This window comes from Caloenas nicobarica, chromosome 7, assembly GCF_036013445.1.
Source record: "Caloenas nicobarica isolate bCalNic1 chromosome 7, bCalNic1.hap1, whole genome shotgun sequence".
NCBI lineage: Eukaryota > Metazoa > Chordata > Aves > Columbiformes > Columbidae > Caloenas > Caloenas nicobarica.
In genome coordinates, this window is record NC_088251.1 from 14,245,871 (window position 1) to 14,263,392 (window position 17,522).

General features: G+C 43.3%; 1 protein-coding gene across 2 annotated transcripts in view; it reads right to left on the bottom strand.

The window, feature by feature from the left end:
* The window catches only part of SUFU (SUFU negative regulator of hedgehog signaling), a 100,387-nt gene that overhangs the window by 59,808 nt on the left and 23,057 nt on the right, over positions 1–17,522 (bottom strand). For both annotated transcript variants that reach the window (XM_065638949.1, XM_065638948.1), the window contains exon 3: positions 12,739–12,875. In XM_065638949.1, the coding sequence (XP_065495021.1) occupies positions 12,739–12,875 (137 nt within the window). The remainder of the gene's footprint in view (positions 1–12,738; positions 12,876–17,522) is intronic.

The following is a 17,522-nucleotide window of genomic DNA, read 5'->3' on the forward strand; positions in this document are numbered from 1 at the left end:
TAAGGAACAAAGACTTTCTGTGCCTCTGCTCCTGGTACAAAGTCTCTCCATGCTTTAGTGTCAACCTACCCTTTGGGGCTGGAAAAGGTCAGAGACCTGTTCTCAGCCAAGAGCTGGAAGTTGGAGAGACAATAGTGGCTTCCACAACAAGGCACAAAAGTACCCAGCCTGACCGATGAGTCCAGACAAACTGCAGCAGAGAAAAAAAGCGCAAAATCCATGAGTTTAGGGAGGTAGAGAAGAAAAGGCTTTACTTCATATTAACATAGCTAGCTCACCGACAACATAAGCCATAGACTTTTCCTCCACAAGCCAAATAGGAGTACAGGTGCCCTTGGAAACTCCTGGGTTCCCAGTCATGCTTTCCTACTGCTGAACTGCAGACTGGGAGGCAGCGTGCAAAAGCCTCATGCAGGTTCACACCACGCAAAAGGCAATGTTGCAGAGCAGTGGTGCTGGTCCCCTCTTCTCAAGTTCCTGAGAAAGTGTTCTGTGCTTTTTAAACCTGGCCACAGGGTTGCAGGGGCTTTTCTATCACCACAGCAAAAGGAATTTCATTGAGAAGAGATTCTCTGGTGTGGCACAATATCCTACCAAGTCTCAAGCACAGGCCAGGAAGATGTTACCTACCAAAACCAGCAAGAGCTAAACTACTGCCAGCTTGTCACATCAGTGGCTGAAGGAGTGACAGTGCTCCAAGGCAAAGGGCAGGACTGAGCCTGGAGCTGGGGTGCTTCCTGCCTATTCAGAACAGACAGAGAAGTGAATTTAGCCAGAATCTAAGGTCATGCAACTCCATTTATACTGCCAGGAGGAAGGAGAATATGTACCACCTGTACAATGGCATAACAGCACTCAGCAGCATTCACAACTGTATTTCTGCTCTATGCCCTCAGCTACTTTATCACCTGAAACCACTCTGAGACAGGACACACAGAGAGGAAGTACAGGGCACCAGGTGTGTGCTGGTTCACAGCCTGGGAAGCTTCAGTAACAGCTGGAGCCACCATAAAGCTCTTCTCCAGCAACTGGCAAGCCTCTTACCTCCCTCTGTGCCTTCGCATCCAGCAACAAAATGGACTCGAGTGTTTCTCTGCCTCTCACAAGTGAGAATAAAAGCACTGGACTGTGAAGATCCCCAAAATTATGGTCATACAAACAGACAAATAATACTACGCTTTGCAAGCATGCTGAGAGAAGCTGCATTAATTTCACCTAGGGAACCCAAAAGCATCTCTGTATGCTGACATGTGCCAGTCTCAGTGTCACCAGTGCCAAGACCTGTCCTCTCCCTCCTTTCCAAGTGAAAGGCTCCCTCCACGAAAAAGCATGGATGTTGCAGACGGTCAATATTGCTACGCTTTCTCCCTACAGATCCCTGCTAGGGTTTGGCAAGACCATCTTAACATTGGAAGGAAGCGCTGGAAGTTTACAGTTTGAGGGGAAGAAAAGAAGAGCTATAATAATGCATTTCAATGAGTTCTGCTGGACGAAACCCAGAACAGTCACAGAAAAAAACCCCACAAACGATTAGAGAAGATAGTTTGATGCCAAAGACAAAACAGCGACAAGGCTTCTTGGGAAGTGCTTGAGTCTTACTCTGTCAGGAAAGCAGATAAGTGTCTACCTGCCTAATTGCTCAAGAGCACGCAAAGAAAAAACACAAAGCCACACTGCAATACTGATGTCTCTCTGAGAGCTCAGATACACAATCAAGCTATAACTGCACGCACAGGCTGAGGCTGGCACGAGGTAAGCTGTCATCTCTTGTGCTGCAAGGAACGATTTCTGCAACTGGCACCGCCTCGTGTGTCAGCTCATGGGCGCACACACGCAGAGGGAACAGAGCTGCTGTAGCAGGACAAGTCTTATCTGGCAGGACATGCAAGAGGTATGGGGCATCCAGCTTCGGGCAGGGCGATCAGACAGTGCCAGCAGGCGAGCTCCAACTCTTGAGCATCCCGAGCAGTAACAGCAACAAGATGGTAAGAGTAAACCGCTCCCAGCTTCAGTGTTCTCTCTGTGCAACCCTGGGACAGTATTTCAAGAGAAGATGCATTTATGTGCTTGCAAAATGCCTCCTCTTAGAGTCATCCTCTCTGCAGAAAAACACATTTCCCATGAGGTCTCTCTGGTGTTGTCTGTCTGACTGGCAGCTTTGCAGCTAGATGCTTCTCCCTGGATTATCAACAGTGCTGCATAAGCTTTATTCGTGATCTACAGGCGGAAGTAAAAAGGGCTGGGTCCATCTGCAACCAGCACTTCGCTGCAGTGTCTATCAGGACAATTTATAAGAGTTGCATTTGGCAATTAGCACCCCAACAACTTCAGAGCCTCCAAGCCAGCTTTGGGAGGTGCCAGTGACGGGTTTGAGACTGAAGCATGAGCTCGACAGCTGCCTGTCATGCCCAGCACGCCAGCCAACCACTCTGCACACAAGCAACTGGTTTGTTTTATCAGCCAGCATGTTGTTTGGTACCAGCCCCAGCACGTATGTCTCAGCTGGAAGCTCGGGGCTGTGACAAGATTGGCTTACGAGATGGGGAGAGGGATGGGACATACTGGGGAGGTGAGCTCACAGGCAGCAGTACAGGGAGAAGTGGATTTATTGTGGCAGTGTGGGACATAGAGGGGCTGGTGCACAGAGATGTAAAATACCAACCTTGATCTGTGCTGCTGCTCACAGAACAGCTTGTTTTATGGGAAATGTCTAAGAGGAATTAGGCTAAAACCCAAGCAATTTCTCATGGACCACTGAATAACTATCAGATGATGAGAGCTTTTGGCCATGACAAACTTGGGTTAAATTGGAACCAGTGACTTAATATTTCCATACCCCTTTGCAGAATAAAGGCATGTAGCCTGCACGCTTTGTTGGGTCCTGTTCACCTACAGCAAATGACAGGCCAGGAGGCTGTTTTATAAACTTTACTGCCCTACAGTTTCAGTGTTTGCGCAGCAGGGTTCACTACATAACAGGTTCTGTTGAAATGAAATTTTTGTTGATTTATACTTCTTTGTGGAGTTAAAACCCACAGTTAATCCCCTCATTTTTAATCTGAAATCCTAGAATACTACATAGGAGCCAGGGCCAGCTCTACACTGGAAAGTGGTCAATATTACAAACAGATGATAGAAAAAAATATATACATTTTACAGAGCCATAGCAACCAGAAGAGAACAATAAATCAGCCTGGGGACGAAAAAAAAAAAAAATAAAGGCACAGTCAAGGAAAAATATATATGAATTACTGAGAGATTATATTTGGCTTTAGTCATCCTACTGGGAAGAAATAAATGCTGTTCTACAAACAAGCTAGGCAAGCTTCATTTGTAGTCAAGGAAGCAAGGAGTTTGGTTTGGGTTTTTTTTCCCCGTTTACATACAGAAACTGGCCTGTGTCAGGAATGTTTGAAAATATGTTGGCAAGGAAAGAGTCACTGAGGCTACCACACTGAAGCTTTCTGGACTCCAGAAGATCTGATGAGGTCTAGTGGTTACACCAGGGCAGCAGGTGTCAAGGTATCCACTGGCTTAATGGCTGCAGGTCTGTGACCCCAGACAAATCACTTAATCCCACTGAGTCCCATTTTCAGTGTAAAAGTTATACTACCTGTCAAACGCAAAGTGCCGCCATGGCTAAGATTAACTTGAATGAGATGAAATTGCTAAGTAAGAAGAGTGCAGCTACACCTGCAGTGCTTACAACCCCTGTAATCACCCTTGTTTACTGAAGGGGAAACTGAGGCACACAGAGCTGGCATAATACCCTCAAACTGATGTGCTTGACCAATGACATGGGCAGGAACAGCGTACGAGCTTCCTCAAACTATAGACAAGACGTTGGAAAACAACTCCTACCTGAAGAGAGTATGACGTCAAAAATAACGAAGGAAGGCCAGACGTACCTCACTTTGGGCTGGCTTTTCAGCCAGGCTGCCGAAAGTTTGTGTGGCTGTCCTGCCTTGGGCACTTGCACGCATCAGTCAGAACCATCCTCCCTTCCAGTAACTTCAGGAAATTGGCCCGCAGACTTGAATCATGATGGAGGACAGAAGCTCATAGATAGTAAGTTCCTGCAGGTTTCACAGAAATAACTACAGGACAAGAGAAGCTATTCATACCTTATCCTCTGAAATGGGAATCCGTCACCATAACAGTGCAGAGGGGGCAGAGGTGCCAAGAGAGGTGTTTGTGGGGAAAAATCCCAACCTAACACATCAGCTATAGCTAATCTGGTCACTGCTGTTATCAACATGTATAACTTGTTCTGTACCTGCTGGAATTAGTTCTGTCCAATACACTTTTCAAAAGCATAGCAAGTTTTCTAAGGAATAATTCATGTAAGCAAGTTTCTCCTGAGGTAATCAGCCGAAATCTGCATTAAATCACCACCCATAAATTGCATCTTGCATGCTTACTTCCTTTGCTCGTAGATTTTGTTACTACCATTTTGCAGTCCGCAAGACACAAACGGCTTCCTACTACTGACTAGTCAAAGGTTAAATATTAAAATTTAACTTTTAAATTAGCTGAGACTTCAAAATTCACATTTAAGTATATCTTAGTGCACCAGTAATCAAGAAACTATGAAAAAAGATAAATCATGTATTTACAGAACCACAGAAAATTATGTTTAGAAGACCTGAAAAGGTTACCTCATCAGTCAAGACATGTTTATAATATAAAGGAGACAAAAAAGGCTCCTACTCCACCCTCACTAAAGGAAGGATCAACTCTTCCTGAAAAATATACATGAAAAATAGTTTCACTTGTTCTCAAAGATACGCAGCAATGAGGAATCTGCTGCTATTCCAGTGCTTCGCTGTACTTCTAATTCAAAAGTTTTTCCTAATAACAAACGCTAATCCTAAATTACAGAAATTTAGTAGTGATGGGTCTCTCATATCCCTAGTAGGCACACAGAAAAAAATATTACTTTATTCCCTACAGCAACCTTTTGCATATTTGAAGACTGTTCTCACATCTTCCTTCTATCCTCTCTTCCCTGCACTAAACAAACATAACTCTTTCGATCATTCTTCCACAGGTCATATTTTCTGGACCTCTGGGTCACTCTTATTGCTGTCCTCCAGTCTCCAACTGGGATGCATGTCCCTTGAAGTCTTTTGTCCAAAACAAGAAACGGTGCTCTCCCTTTCCCTTCAAGGTGTTGCTAGCAGCATAGAAGAACCCCGTCACATGCAATACATAGAACACTTCTACTTATGCATCAGGATAATTTAGCTGCTTATCTCTCCAAGCGAAGAGAGTGTTGGTTCAGGTATACCCCACTGGCAATCTTAACTCCGAATAATTTTCTTCTCCAGCTGGTCACTGTGCACTGGATTATTCCCATGCAAGCACAGGACCTCGCACTTGTTGCACCTTCCTGACCCTACTGCACACAGGTACCTCAAACCATTTCTGTAATTTGCAAAGGCAATTGAAGTCCAGTCCTCTGCACCATTATGCTTCGCTGTGTCTGCAGATTTCATCAGGACACTCCGCATCCCATCATCCTGGTCAATACCAAGGACAGATTTGGGATAAATCCAAACTCTACACATCTTTTGTGGCTGATGACAACACATTGACAATTACTCAGAGTCTAAATATCCAACCAGTATTGCCATCCCTCTTTAGTTTTTACCAAGATTGGGGAAACTCAAGTGGAAGAGAAGAGTTTACAGATCATGGAAGGAGGGACTGGCCACTTGGGAAGAATATAAGGCTGTTGTCAGAGGATGTAGGGGGGGCAACTAGGAAAGCTAAGACTGCCTTAGAATTAAACCTTGAGAGAGGTGTCAAGGACAACAGAAAGAGCTTCTTCAAATACATGGCAGATAAAACTAACACCAGAGGCAATGTAGGCCCACTGATGAATGGGGTGGGTGCCCTGGTGACAGAAGATACAGAGAAGGCAGAGTTACTGAATGCCTTCTTTGTCTCTGTCTACTCTGCCGGAGGCTGTCCTGAGGAGCTCCGTACCCCTGAGGCCCCAGAGGAAGGCAGGACAATGGAGGAGTTTGCTTAATTTCTCCCTAACCCAGTCCTCTTCAACCAAGGCAATCTGGACATCCATAAATCCATGGGTCTAGATGGGATGCACCCACGGGTGCTGAGGGAGCTGGCTGAAGTCGTTGCTGGACCACTCTCCATCATCATTGCTAAGTCGTGGGAAACGGGAGAGGTACCTGAGGACTGGAGGAAAGCAAATGTCACTCCAGTCTTCAAAAAGGGCAAGAAGGAGGACCCGGATAACTATAGACCGGTCAGCCTCACCTCCATCCCTGGGAAGGTGATGGAGCAACTTATCCTTGGTGCCATCTCAAGGCATATCAAGGATAATAGGGTCATCAGGGACAGTCAACATGGCTTCAGCAAGGGGAAGTCATGCTTAACCAACCTCAGTCTTTTATGAGGACATAACCAGGTGGATAGATGATGGCAAAGCAGTGGATGTAACTATCTTGAATTCAGTTAAGCATTTGACACAGTCTCCCACAGCATCCTCACAGCTAAACTGAGGAAGTGTGGTCTGGACGATCAGGTAGTGAGGTGGACTGTGAACTGGCTGAAGGAAAGAAGCCAGAGTGTTGTGGTCAATGAGGCAGAGTCTAGTTGGAGGCCTGTATCTAGTGGAGTCCCTCAAGCATCGGTACTGGGGCCAGTATTATTCAATATATCCATCAATGACTTGGATGAGGGAATAGAGTGCTCTGTCAGCAAGTTTGCTGATGACACCAAGCTGGGAGGAGTGGCTGACACGCCAGAAGGCTGTGCTGCCATCCAGCGAGACCTGGACAGGCTGGACAGTTGGGCAGGGAAAAATTTAATGAAATATAACAAAGGCAAGTGTAGAGTCTTGCATCTGGGCAGGAACAACCCCAGGTTCCAGTACAGGTTGGGGAACGACCTGTTAGAGAGCAGCGTAGGGGAAAGGGACCTGGGGGTCCTGGTGGACAGCAGGATGACCATGAGCCAGCACTGTGCCCTTGCGGCCAAGAAGGCCAATGGCATCCCGGGGTATATTAGAAGGGGGGTGGTTAGTAGGTCAAGAGAGGTTCTCCTTCCCCTCTACTCTGCCCTGGTGAGAGCACATCTGGAATATTGTGTCCAGTTCTGGGCCCCTCAGTTCAAGGAGGACAGGGAACTGCTGGAGAGAGTCCAGCGCAGAGCCACAGAGATGATTAAGGGAGTGGAGTATCTCCCATATGAGGAAAGGCTGGGAGCTTGGAGAAGAGGAGATGGAGGGGTGACTTCATTAAAGTTTATAAATATGTAAAGGGTGAGTGTCACGAGGATGGAGCCAGGCTCTTCTCGGTGACAACCAATGATAGTACAAGGTGCAATGGGTACAAACTGAAACACAGAAGGTTCCACTTAAATATGAGAAGAAACTTCTCAGTGAGGGTGACAGACACTGGAACAGGCTGCCCAGGGAGGTTGTGGAGTCTCGTTCTCTGGAGACATTCAAACCCGCCTGGACACCTTCCTGTGTAACCTCATCTGGGTGTTCCTGCTCCAGTAGGGGGATTGGACTAGATGATCTTTCGAGGTCTCTTCCAATCCCTGACATTCTGTGATTCTGTGAAGATTGTATTTACTCAGTTTGCTCACATACCTGTCAAAATCTCACCAGCATCAGGTTAACCAACATTCCCTGTTCCCCATGGTGCCTGTTACTTGTCACAATTACTTTGTTCCATTTGTTCTTGATCAATCCATGCCGAGACATCTATTATTCCCTGAATGCCTTCTAGATGGTTTGGTTTTCCTAGCAGTTTCTTAAGATCTGAAGTCTGATTGACCAGTTAGAAACCTTGGGGTTTTGCATTTTGGGGGTTGGTTTGGTTTTTGTTGGCATTTCTTTTTTTGGGGCGATGGGAGTGAAGAACAGCATTTGCCATTTCAAGCCTCCCTTCAGGCTACCTGTCCCCCCTGCAGCAGGGGGGACTCCGACTGCTCAGGCTGACACGTTCTGGAGTAAATATTATCAAGCTCAGCCAACCTGCAAACCTCTAACTAATTCATGGACATTGTCTCAATACTTCTGAACACTTTCACGAGCTAGTTCCTCACTACAGTTGATGCATTGCAGAGAATATAACCACAACATATGCCATACCATGACCTTTAGGCCCTATCCATGATGAGTTTTTCCTGGCAATTTCTCCAAATCTGTACTTTACAGCTATTCTCTTTCAGGCCAAGAAACACGGAAGAACAAAGAACTCAGACAAACAACACATTTGTTTAAAATATATTGTCCTCATTATGTATATCAGGCAGGCCCTTGAAAACAACCTAAATTTACCTTAGAGAGAAACAAACCGCAGATTTTAATTTGATGAAAGCATAAACCATGGTCTCTCTATACTGATCAAGCATCATAATACTGCAGTACCTAAAGAGTTACCAATTGTGACAAGCCCTGGATAAGCCTTCTGCAGGAATAGTGTTTCTTCTTTGTTTGAAGTATAAATTTGTTCTACCATGAGATATTCCCAGTATACCCACGAACCATGACAAGCTAAGGTCACTGAATTGTGTGGTTTCATTTTCAAGGTTTGCAGGTTTGGGTTTTTGTAAAACTAAAAATAACAGAGTTGGAATTTGTGGTCATGGTCTAACAGTGATAAAATTAAGAACAGATAAAGCCACAAATACATTTTTTTGAGACTTGCAAGCTTGGTTTTGTTGAAGGAGGGGAAATAGTGCCATTTAATCAAAAGCACAAAGCATCAAGTGTTCATTACAGTGAAGAGGGAAGCCAAGGCTCCAAGAGGTCTGAAATTCAATGCGGAAGACTGCTTTTCTAAAGCACAACCAGTGCAGGAGAGATGGAAACAAAGGAACACAACATTCATTTGCCTAGAAGTGTCTGTTATGAAAATATACCACCTGCAATGAGGCATCCTTTGTAACTGCAATACAGAGTAATAGTATTTAGGACAGCAGTAGCTGCTGGGTGAGTTTTCAGTGCAGTCATCACCATCTGAAAATGCTCAGGCTCAGCAAGAGTGTAACTACACCTTACTCTTCCCCCAGCTTGAACCAGGCCCAGCAAAGCACATCTACGATAACCAAAAAGTTGCCTTGGTATTCAAGAGATAAGAATTTAGCCCTTAGCACAGCTTTCAAAGTAAACAATCCTTTGACATGCCAAAGTGCCTGGAGCCTATCCAAAAAGTTCCTGCCAGTTTTAATTATTTTTCTTGCTTCTTGTTCAGAGTGGATACATAAGCATTACTCAAGTTGTTTCGGTTCATCACATTTTTTCAAGACTATTTTGGAGTATTAAAGAGACTCCACAGATTTTTAAACATCTGAAGAAAACAACATTAAGGTACATAAACCAGAGTCAAACAACACTCATCATTGTTGCATTTGACAAACGTTCAAGTGGCACAGTCAGAAAGAATTTGAACAAAAAGAAACCTTTCATCATGTAAAACAATGCCACAGTCTGCCCAATGCCCAGTAGGCTCCAGAAGAACCACCCCTTCAAATACTTGACAGTTTTAAAGTTTTAACATCTAACCAGAGAAGTCCTGTAAAAGACCAAGTAAAAAAAAAAAAAAAAAAAAAATCCAAACCCCAAAACAACAGCAGAAGTTCACCTGGCTTTGCAGAATAGCTAAGAAACTGGGAGAAATCCCATTATGCAGAAAAAAAAACAAAAACCACGCTGCCTTGCCCTGGGTGCCTGATCACCCAGGGCTGACACAAGGGAGAACACGGGATTGCTCCGGAGACTGCCAGCCTGAGAAGGACAGCCCAAGGCAGTGAAGCAAGGCAAACTGGGACACGTCAGATGCAGGAGGAGGACTGGGGACTCGGCAGAGGAACAGAGTGAGCGAGCTTACACTAAATCAGAAAATGACTGCATCTAGCTACAGTCAACTGGTATTTCTCTGAGAGATCTAGAAGAAACATGATAGTCTGCCCCATTACAACTCTTAAAAGCACCATCTTGTCAGGATTAACCTGACATCTATGATTAAGCAGCAGATTTTAGCCTGAGAAAGCTCTTATTCAAAAGAGACAAGTGATAAGTTTGTACAAAAATAAAACTAGAGCCTGATCACTTGCTGCAACAACACTCAATTTCCTTTTATACAGGGCAAGGAATGGTTGGTAACACTCGGTGACAGCACACAGCTGCTTGCTGAAGGGCACAAAGCTGTATGAAAAGAAAAAATTCCAACTCTCTGATATTTTAAGGGGCCTCTGGAGGTGTCTTCTCCAGCTTCCTATTTGAACTTGAGCCATCACCAATGCTAGATCAGGGCCACGGTAGCTTTGTTTAGTCCTGAACCCTGTCAGGAAAGGAGACCCACCAGCTCCCTGATAAACTGTTCCCTGTGCTTTGCCACCCTCGTGAACAAGTTTTCCTTGAAGCCCTTCTAGAACCTCTGATACTACAATTTGGAGCTGTAGCCCCTTTGTGTATTATCTAGGGCTTGACCCCACAATCTTATAACTACCCTCCCAACAGCTGTAGGCTCCCATCAGATCACCCTGCACCTTCTCTTCACAAGCTAAACCCGGCCCGGCTGCCTCCAGATCTCCTCAGAGCTCATGTGCTCCAGGATCCCCACCACTGTGGACTCTGTTTTCTCAGCATCTCTTAAACCCCAAACAGGACACAGTACTTTAAGCGAGGCCTCCTTGGTGTCATGCAGAAGAACTAACTTCCCTCAATCTGCTGCTCATGCTCTTCCTAAGGTAACCCAGCACGTGGTTTGCCTGTTGCATGATGAGCGTGGTGTTGGCTCATACTCAATTGTACATTCAAATAAGTCAATTTATGATTCGTATACAGGGCTTTTTAATAATATAAATTGAGAGCTAAACACCCAGAGGCTAGAATCCACTAACGTATGTTTGAGCAGCGCTTTTAAAGAGTCATGGTGGGTAGAAATTCAAACCCAGCACAGATAAGCAGAGCATAATACCGGAGGCCCTTAGCAGTTCACATCAGACTGATATGCATGGGCATAACCGCTCTTTCCAGTTTAAAAACAATTCATTGCCTTTGAGGTCAGAAGGATGAGACTGCAGCAGTGCAGGAAACCAAGCAAGGGAAGTCTCTGCCTGGAGCGCCAGCTTCATCACCGAGAAGCTTGTCCTGAAGTACCCTACCAAACCCCAAGTCACTCTGCAAACCTCCTCTCACCCATGGAAAGGGTGACACAAACAAGCAACTGCTACAAGGAGGCTGCTCAATGTGCAAATAAAAGGCACTGAAACTACTTTATTAAAGAGACTGTTATGAGAACCTACTCTGGACTAGAAAATTTAAAAGGCTCCAAAAGGGGTCTTATATGTAAGATAATAAGTCGACATATACCATGTTGGATGTTATTTTATATTAAGATGGAGACATAAGGCTTGGATGTTTCCTTTGGACCCTGTAGTCAATACATAGAAAATGTGAGTACAAATTCATCACTGCATGGTCAGTATCAAAAGGCTACTGTAAAACACAATTTAGACAGGAACCTCAAACAGTGGCAAAAATTATGACTAGTCACGTGGATTTAGATGCTTAAGAGAAGCAAAAACCAAGATTGGGGGGTAACCCCAAATTTGGATGGCAATCAGGGAAGACAGCCACACAGAAAAAAAAAAAAAAGTTTGTCATTTTAAACAGTAACAAGAGACCCTCCCAACATGAGGACAAGCAATAACCTGTGCTGGCACTGGTCTCTGTCAGTTAATATTTAGAAAAAATACCCCACAAGAGTTACCACTGCCTCAGAGATCTGTCACAGAGGTTAGCAGAGCAATCCTGTTTTCATCCAGACCTTTCCCCTTTGAGAATCAGCCAGCTGACTGAAAACCAGCAACAGAATCAGAACTTACTTAGCAATTTATTAACTAGTAGAACAAGCACCAAATGTTACAAATTCAATAATCATTGATTTAGAAGGTACTTTACCTGCAGAGGACCTCAAACTATGTTAAAAAAGTTCTTCAAAAATTTTCATTCAGATCTTGTGATGCCAGAGAGCGCATTTCAAGTATGCTACACACTCAGCCATTCCAAGGGTCTTCACATGATCACACTACAAATTAATATTCAATCTACTGGTATAAATGAAACCCAGAAAGAGTACTGCAAGAGGACATTTTGTAGGCACCCTGGTCCCCAGTTTTCTGGCAAGTCTCCATCTGCATTAATGATTCCCAATTCTTAATTCCTTAGCCCTCCCAGCCTTAACATTTCTTACAACTTTTACATTTTCTCATCTCAGCAGCTCCTTGTTTACATGCATTGCTGCTGCTCAGGTGCACAGACCATGGGAAGAGACCTGCTTGTGAAGGAACTGCAACGGTTTTGGAAGTTACAGCCCTTCTGCTGGGAAGGGAGACCTCACCAGATTGGTGCTCCTCAGCCATTTCAGGATAAGCAAATGAGTTTTTCTTACCAAGAGAAGGTGAAACCAACAATGCAGGAAAGCAAAAAGCCACTGGGCCAAATTCCTACGGTTAATAACTGTTCTGTGTCTTCAGCTTTTCAGTACTAAGGATTTGGAGTTACCTGAAGAGCAGTTGGGTTTTATCCCCAGCAAGCTGGGCTGATGGAGGGAACACACTCTTTTGGGTTCTCACACAACGATAATTCCCAAGATTTGATTGGGTGCTGATAAGCCAAGTGTTGCATTGTGAAACAGATGTGGTCCTTCAGAATGAAAGCAGGAAAAAGCATATTTAACCCTGCAGTACCTGACTGGAAGACGTATCTGGCTAAGCCTTGCATTAGTTCTGCTGGCCAAGTAGGTGGTGCCGACTCCCCTGTTTCTCTCTTTAGTCGAAACGTCAACTCAAATCCGAAACCACTCGGTCCATCTGTTCCTGTAAACCTGGAGGGAACAAAAAATAAAAAGTCACAACATACTTTTTGTAACCAGAGCAGGCTTCAAGATTGGGACCATGGGAAAAGAAGAGTGTTTTCCTCATAGAAAAATAGGAGTTTAGAAATTCTCTTATTTCAGTCTACTACTCGAGCTCAAATGGCTTAACATTGTTAGGTCAGCTGATGTAATACAATTTTGAAGATAACTATCACAGCAGTGCTCTCAGTCAGAATAATGCAGTCTTGGAACCATAACTTCTTTCCTGGGACTGGTGGGATTTTCAGCAACCTGAACTTATTCTTAAAACATCATTGTAAGTTTTGCACTGATAGCTAAATGGGAACATCAAAGAAAGTGCATAACAGAAAATAACGTTTTTTCACCCTTGTGAATTCAAATTTCTATACACTGAGAAGTGGGATGAAACTAAAGTACTGGGTAGTTGGTTTATGGATTGAAACAGCTGAATATTTTTAGGTACAGCATACAATTTCTGTGTTGCAGATGGTCAGCAGGGGAGATGGAAACAAGAAGACGCAGGCAGAAAGCTAATAACCTCTCACACGATGCACTAATTCTTATTCTGCTCCAATATATGCCCGCACACATTCTCCTTATATATCTAGGAAGACAAGAGTGGACAAGCTTTGAATTTGACAAGTACTGTTCAAGAAGCAGTAGTTTGCCCATTTCCTCATTTGAAAGACACACGTATCAATTTATTTGGTTTGGTCAGATGGGGTCTACCCGGGAGAATAAAGTCACAATTGAAGTATGAAGGCTATAACAAAAAGGAGTAAATAAAGGATACTTCACACTACTTTCTGCTTCAACAAAACTAGTCCTCAAGAACACTTTAAAAAATGTTTATACATAAGGGAAAGTTCCTGTTCCAAGTCCCCAACAGCTAAAAATGTCACATTTGTTTGTGGAAAATGCAAAACTCCAAGGACAAATACATATGCTTGCAAACTTGAAAGCAAATTGGGGACATCTGTGCCCTTTTTACCACTGTCATTGCATCCCTCACTCTTGCTGGGGCTGTTTCACAAAGGCAGAGGAAAGAAAGAAGGATTTACACTGAGCATAAAGACACCTCACAGAAGCTTTCATAAACCAGTATCATTCTGCAAGTTCATCTCCAAGACCTGTAGCCATTGGCAAATCTTCTGGAGAAACTTTGCAAATGCCTTGGATGCTGGTACTTGCTGGCACATATGAAAGGTACAGTGCTCAAAGCGTTAACATCGCACTACTGCTAAAAACAGTCAGAGCAGCCAGGAAAGTGATAAGAGCACTTTCCACTTGAAAAACACAGCTCACCAGCAGCAGTGGTGACCAGCTCCAAGTGTTGGAGGGATTGTTCCCACAGTAAGAAGTTGGGTTTGAAACAGAAACGCTTTATTTCAACCCTGCTTAATGACAAGCGTTAAAACTGATTAAACATAAGCACTGATGCAACTCCATCATGCAATGGAACTTCATTTGAGGATCCATCACGGAAAGCTTGATTGTGGTAGAATTTGAAATTATGTAACTAAAGTAGTTAAGAAATGTACCCAAGTACAGAACTAAGGTATGGGACAGCCCAAAGAGATAACAGCTGTGACTGGAATCAAGAGACCAGGTACTGAAAGTCAGACACAGACAATAAAGGAGAGCAAACACTATAGCAAATGAATACTTTATTTCATTAGCATAAAAAGATAAAGCATGTCCATTTTTTGTTTCCCTCCATATTATCCTCATCAAATCACCCTCGACAAAGAATTCGAGAACTATATACTATGGAAGCAAATTCTCTATGAACAGATAATGCATTTCATGATCAATTTGTATGCATAAAACTTATTTTAGGAAACAAATGTACCTTTAAGCAACAAGTCAAATAATGACATTTGGTTCTTAAACAAAGCAAGAGCTTACTGAAAAAACAGCCAGCCAGGGAGTGGAACCTGGATGTGCTGCAAAGCCCATGTTCTGCCATCACGCGTGTGTGTCTACCAAAGAAATGGGTAGCGGGTGGCGACAGCCTCACAAATGTGAACTTGTACTTTGTACATTCGGCAGCCCCGTGGGGTTTTATTAGTTTCACATATCAGATAGCAAAGGAAAACCAGAAATATTTCTTAACGGGAGAAAAAAAAAAAACGCTTCAAAGTTGCTAGTTTTCAAGGATTTATACCAGGAAAAAGCATACACCAGAAACTGAAACACATTATGAACGGGTCAATTTTAAGAAGGATCAAAGTTAACAAAAAGCTTGCAAGCTGATCTTTCACAGTTAAAATTTTTGGAAAGTTAAGATGGCTCCCTATTGAATTTCCTCCTTTCAAGACACGTTCTGAAACCATAGCTTTACTTCTAATATGCATCAAGCTAGAGGTTAGTGAGGTTTTCTTTTTTTAACTCCACAGATCTCTCTGCTTCCCAGAAATAACTGTTTAAGAGAAGACCATACATGCTTTATATTGATCCATGCGCAAGTTACTGAGTAACAGAAGCGTTCAGGTGAATAGCCATCAAATTTAAAGCAAAAGGAGCATTTAGGAGAACATCACTGGTCAGTCCACAGTAGTCACGAAGCAATAACACTGACAGGCAATGTTACTTATGTGATTTTTTTGTACGGTAATAAAAGACTCTAAAACAGAGAAGAACTACTTGAAAATAAATAGAACAAAAGCTAAGGAAATGAGCAGTAAGTTCCTTCCCTTCTAAGATTTCAGAAAATCTCTGAAGAATCAGAAGATATTTCTTCTAAAAAACACTCAAAAAGTACAGCAGCATACAATGCTTATAGTTCCCAAATTCTTAAATTAACAATCAAATCTTAGAAAAAAAATCCTATCTGCATGTAAGAGATCTATATTTAAAGACTAGATTAAAAACGTTTTTGAATAGTTAATGGTCACAGGTTGCTGAAAATACACTGCTTTGTTACAGCAAAAATTTAAATACACGCAGTTTACCGGTATTGTGCAGCTGTTGCAAGGTAACATTCTATAAAGTAAAAGACTTTGATCTGTTTAATTTTAGGTTGCTAATTTGTTTTTGAAGAAATTGTGACACGTGGCTTTAAAAGCTTGCAATTATTTTAGAAATTCTTTATGTTTATTTCCAACAAGTCTTTCATAGGAAGAAATATTAATATTCAGAATGCAATTAGGATAGTCATTTTCAGCTAGCATTTTTGCCAAAGCTTTTGATATATTCTTCAGAAAAAAGTCTTGTATTTGAAAGTAAGCTGAATGGAGTTTCAACAGCTGCCATAAAATTCCTCTCAATGAAAAATGGACCATAATCCAGGCCGAGAGCTCCCAGCCAAGGTTCAGAGCAAGCACATGAGAATGGAGGCACATGTGAGCTTCAGGAACTAAATAAGCCTATAACCCTGCCACATGCCTCTGACCCTGGGTCTAATGAAAGTCACAGAGAAGAAACCAGGAGCTGAGTTACGCAGCGTGGCTTCTCTTATGGAAGTCCTTTTCACCAGGAATGAGCACTTCAACTGTGCTTGACTCCAAAATTTGTGAAGATAAGGATGCCCCGGTCCGCTGGCAGAGAGGGAAGCAGCAGCCACAGCAGCACATGCACGAGAAATGAATCTGCCCACTAAGCAGACCAAGACCTCCAGATACATGTCATACAAATGGAAGACCAAGAAAATGGCTTTTTGTCCTCCACAAGGATAAAGAGACTCCTCCCTCATATCTGGGCTGTAAGCAGATGCTCATTCCCTCAAATCAACTGTGTTCATTTTTGTTCAAGGCTTTACCCACAGGACAAAAGATGCAGCTATTGTAACAAAGAAATCCATCTGTGATGGGGGAGCTAATAAAGGTGAGACTCCCCATAAACAAGTCAATTTATACCAAGATGCTCCATTACTTCCATGTGGAAATACTGAATTCCCGCGGCAGTCTCCTCCTTGTAGGGTACATCCCCACTGCTTGGGGGTTATCTTGGGAGGCTGCCGAGGAACTGGACAAAAAGGATCATATCTTGCAGGCTTGTAGATGTCAAACTCATGCTCCTTCCCACAAGTTCCCAATTTTCACTTAACTTCCAGAAAAGTCAACCACCTTCAGCCAGCCACAGTCAACAAACAAGCTAAAAACCCCCATATAGTTAAAGAGAAAGACTGGGTATGTCTCATTTCCACAGAAAACTGGACGGAGGGGTGAGGCTAACACACAGATGGAAGAAGTCCTGCTAAAACACACAGAAGCCAGGTTTGCTCGTGACCTCTTCCATCGGCCCCCAAGTTCAGTGCCACCTGTCCTACCTCGTTCCCTTCCAAGCCGCAGCAAAGCGTCCGCAGCAGCTCGGCCTGACCCCCATTCCTGTGTCAGCCCTCAAAGGAAAACGTCGTTATTACACACTTTTTGTTCTACAGAAACAAGATCCTGGCACTACTGGGGTTGGCTTCTTGTGAAGAGGGGAGGTGGGGACTGGGGCTCTGCTTCTGGGGTGGGTTTTTTTGGTTGTGGTTTGGCTGATTGTGGTTTTGTTTGGTTTGTGTGGGTTTTTTGGTTTGTTTGGGGCTTTGTTGTTGGTTTTGGTTTTGTTTTAGTTTGGGTTTTTTTTTTAATTATTTTTTTAAAAATCTGAAGGTGACTAATTCAAACCACAGCCAAGTTAGAACAAAGG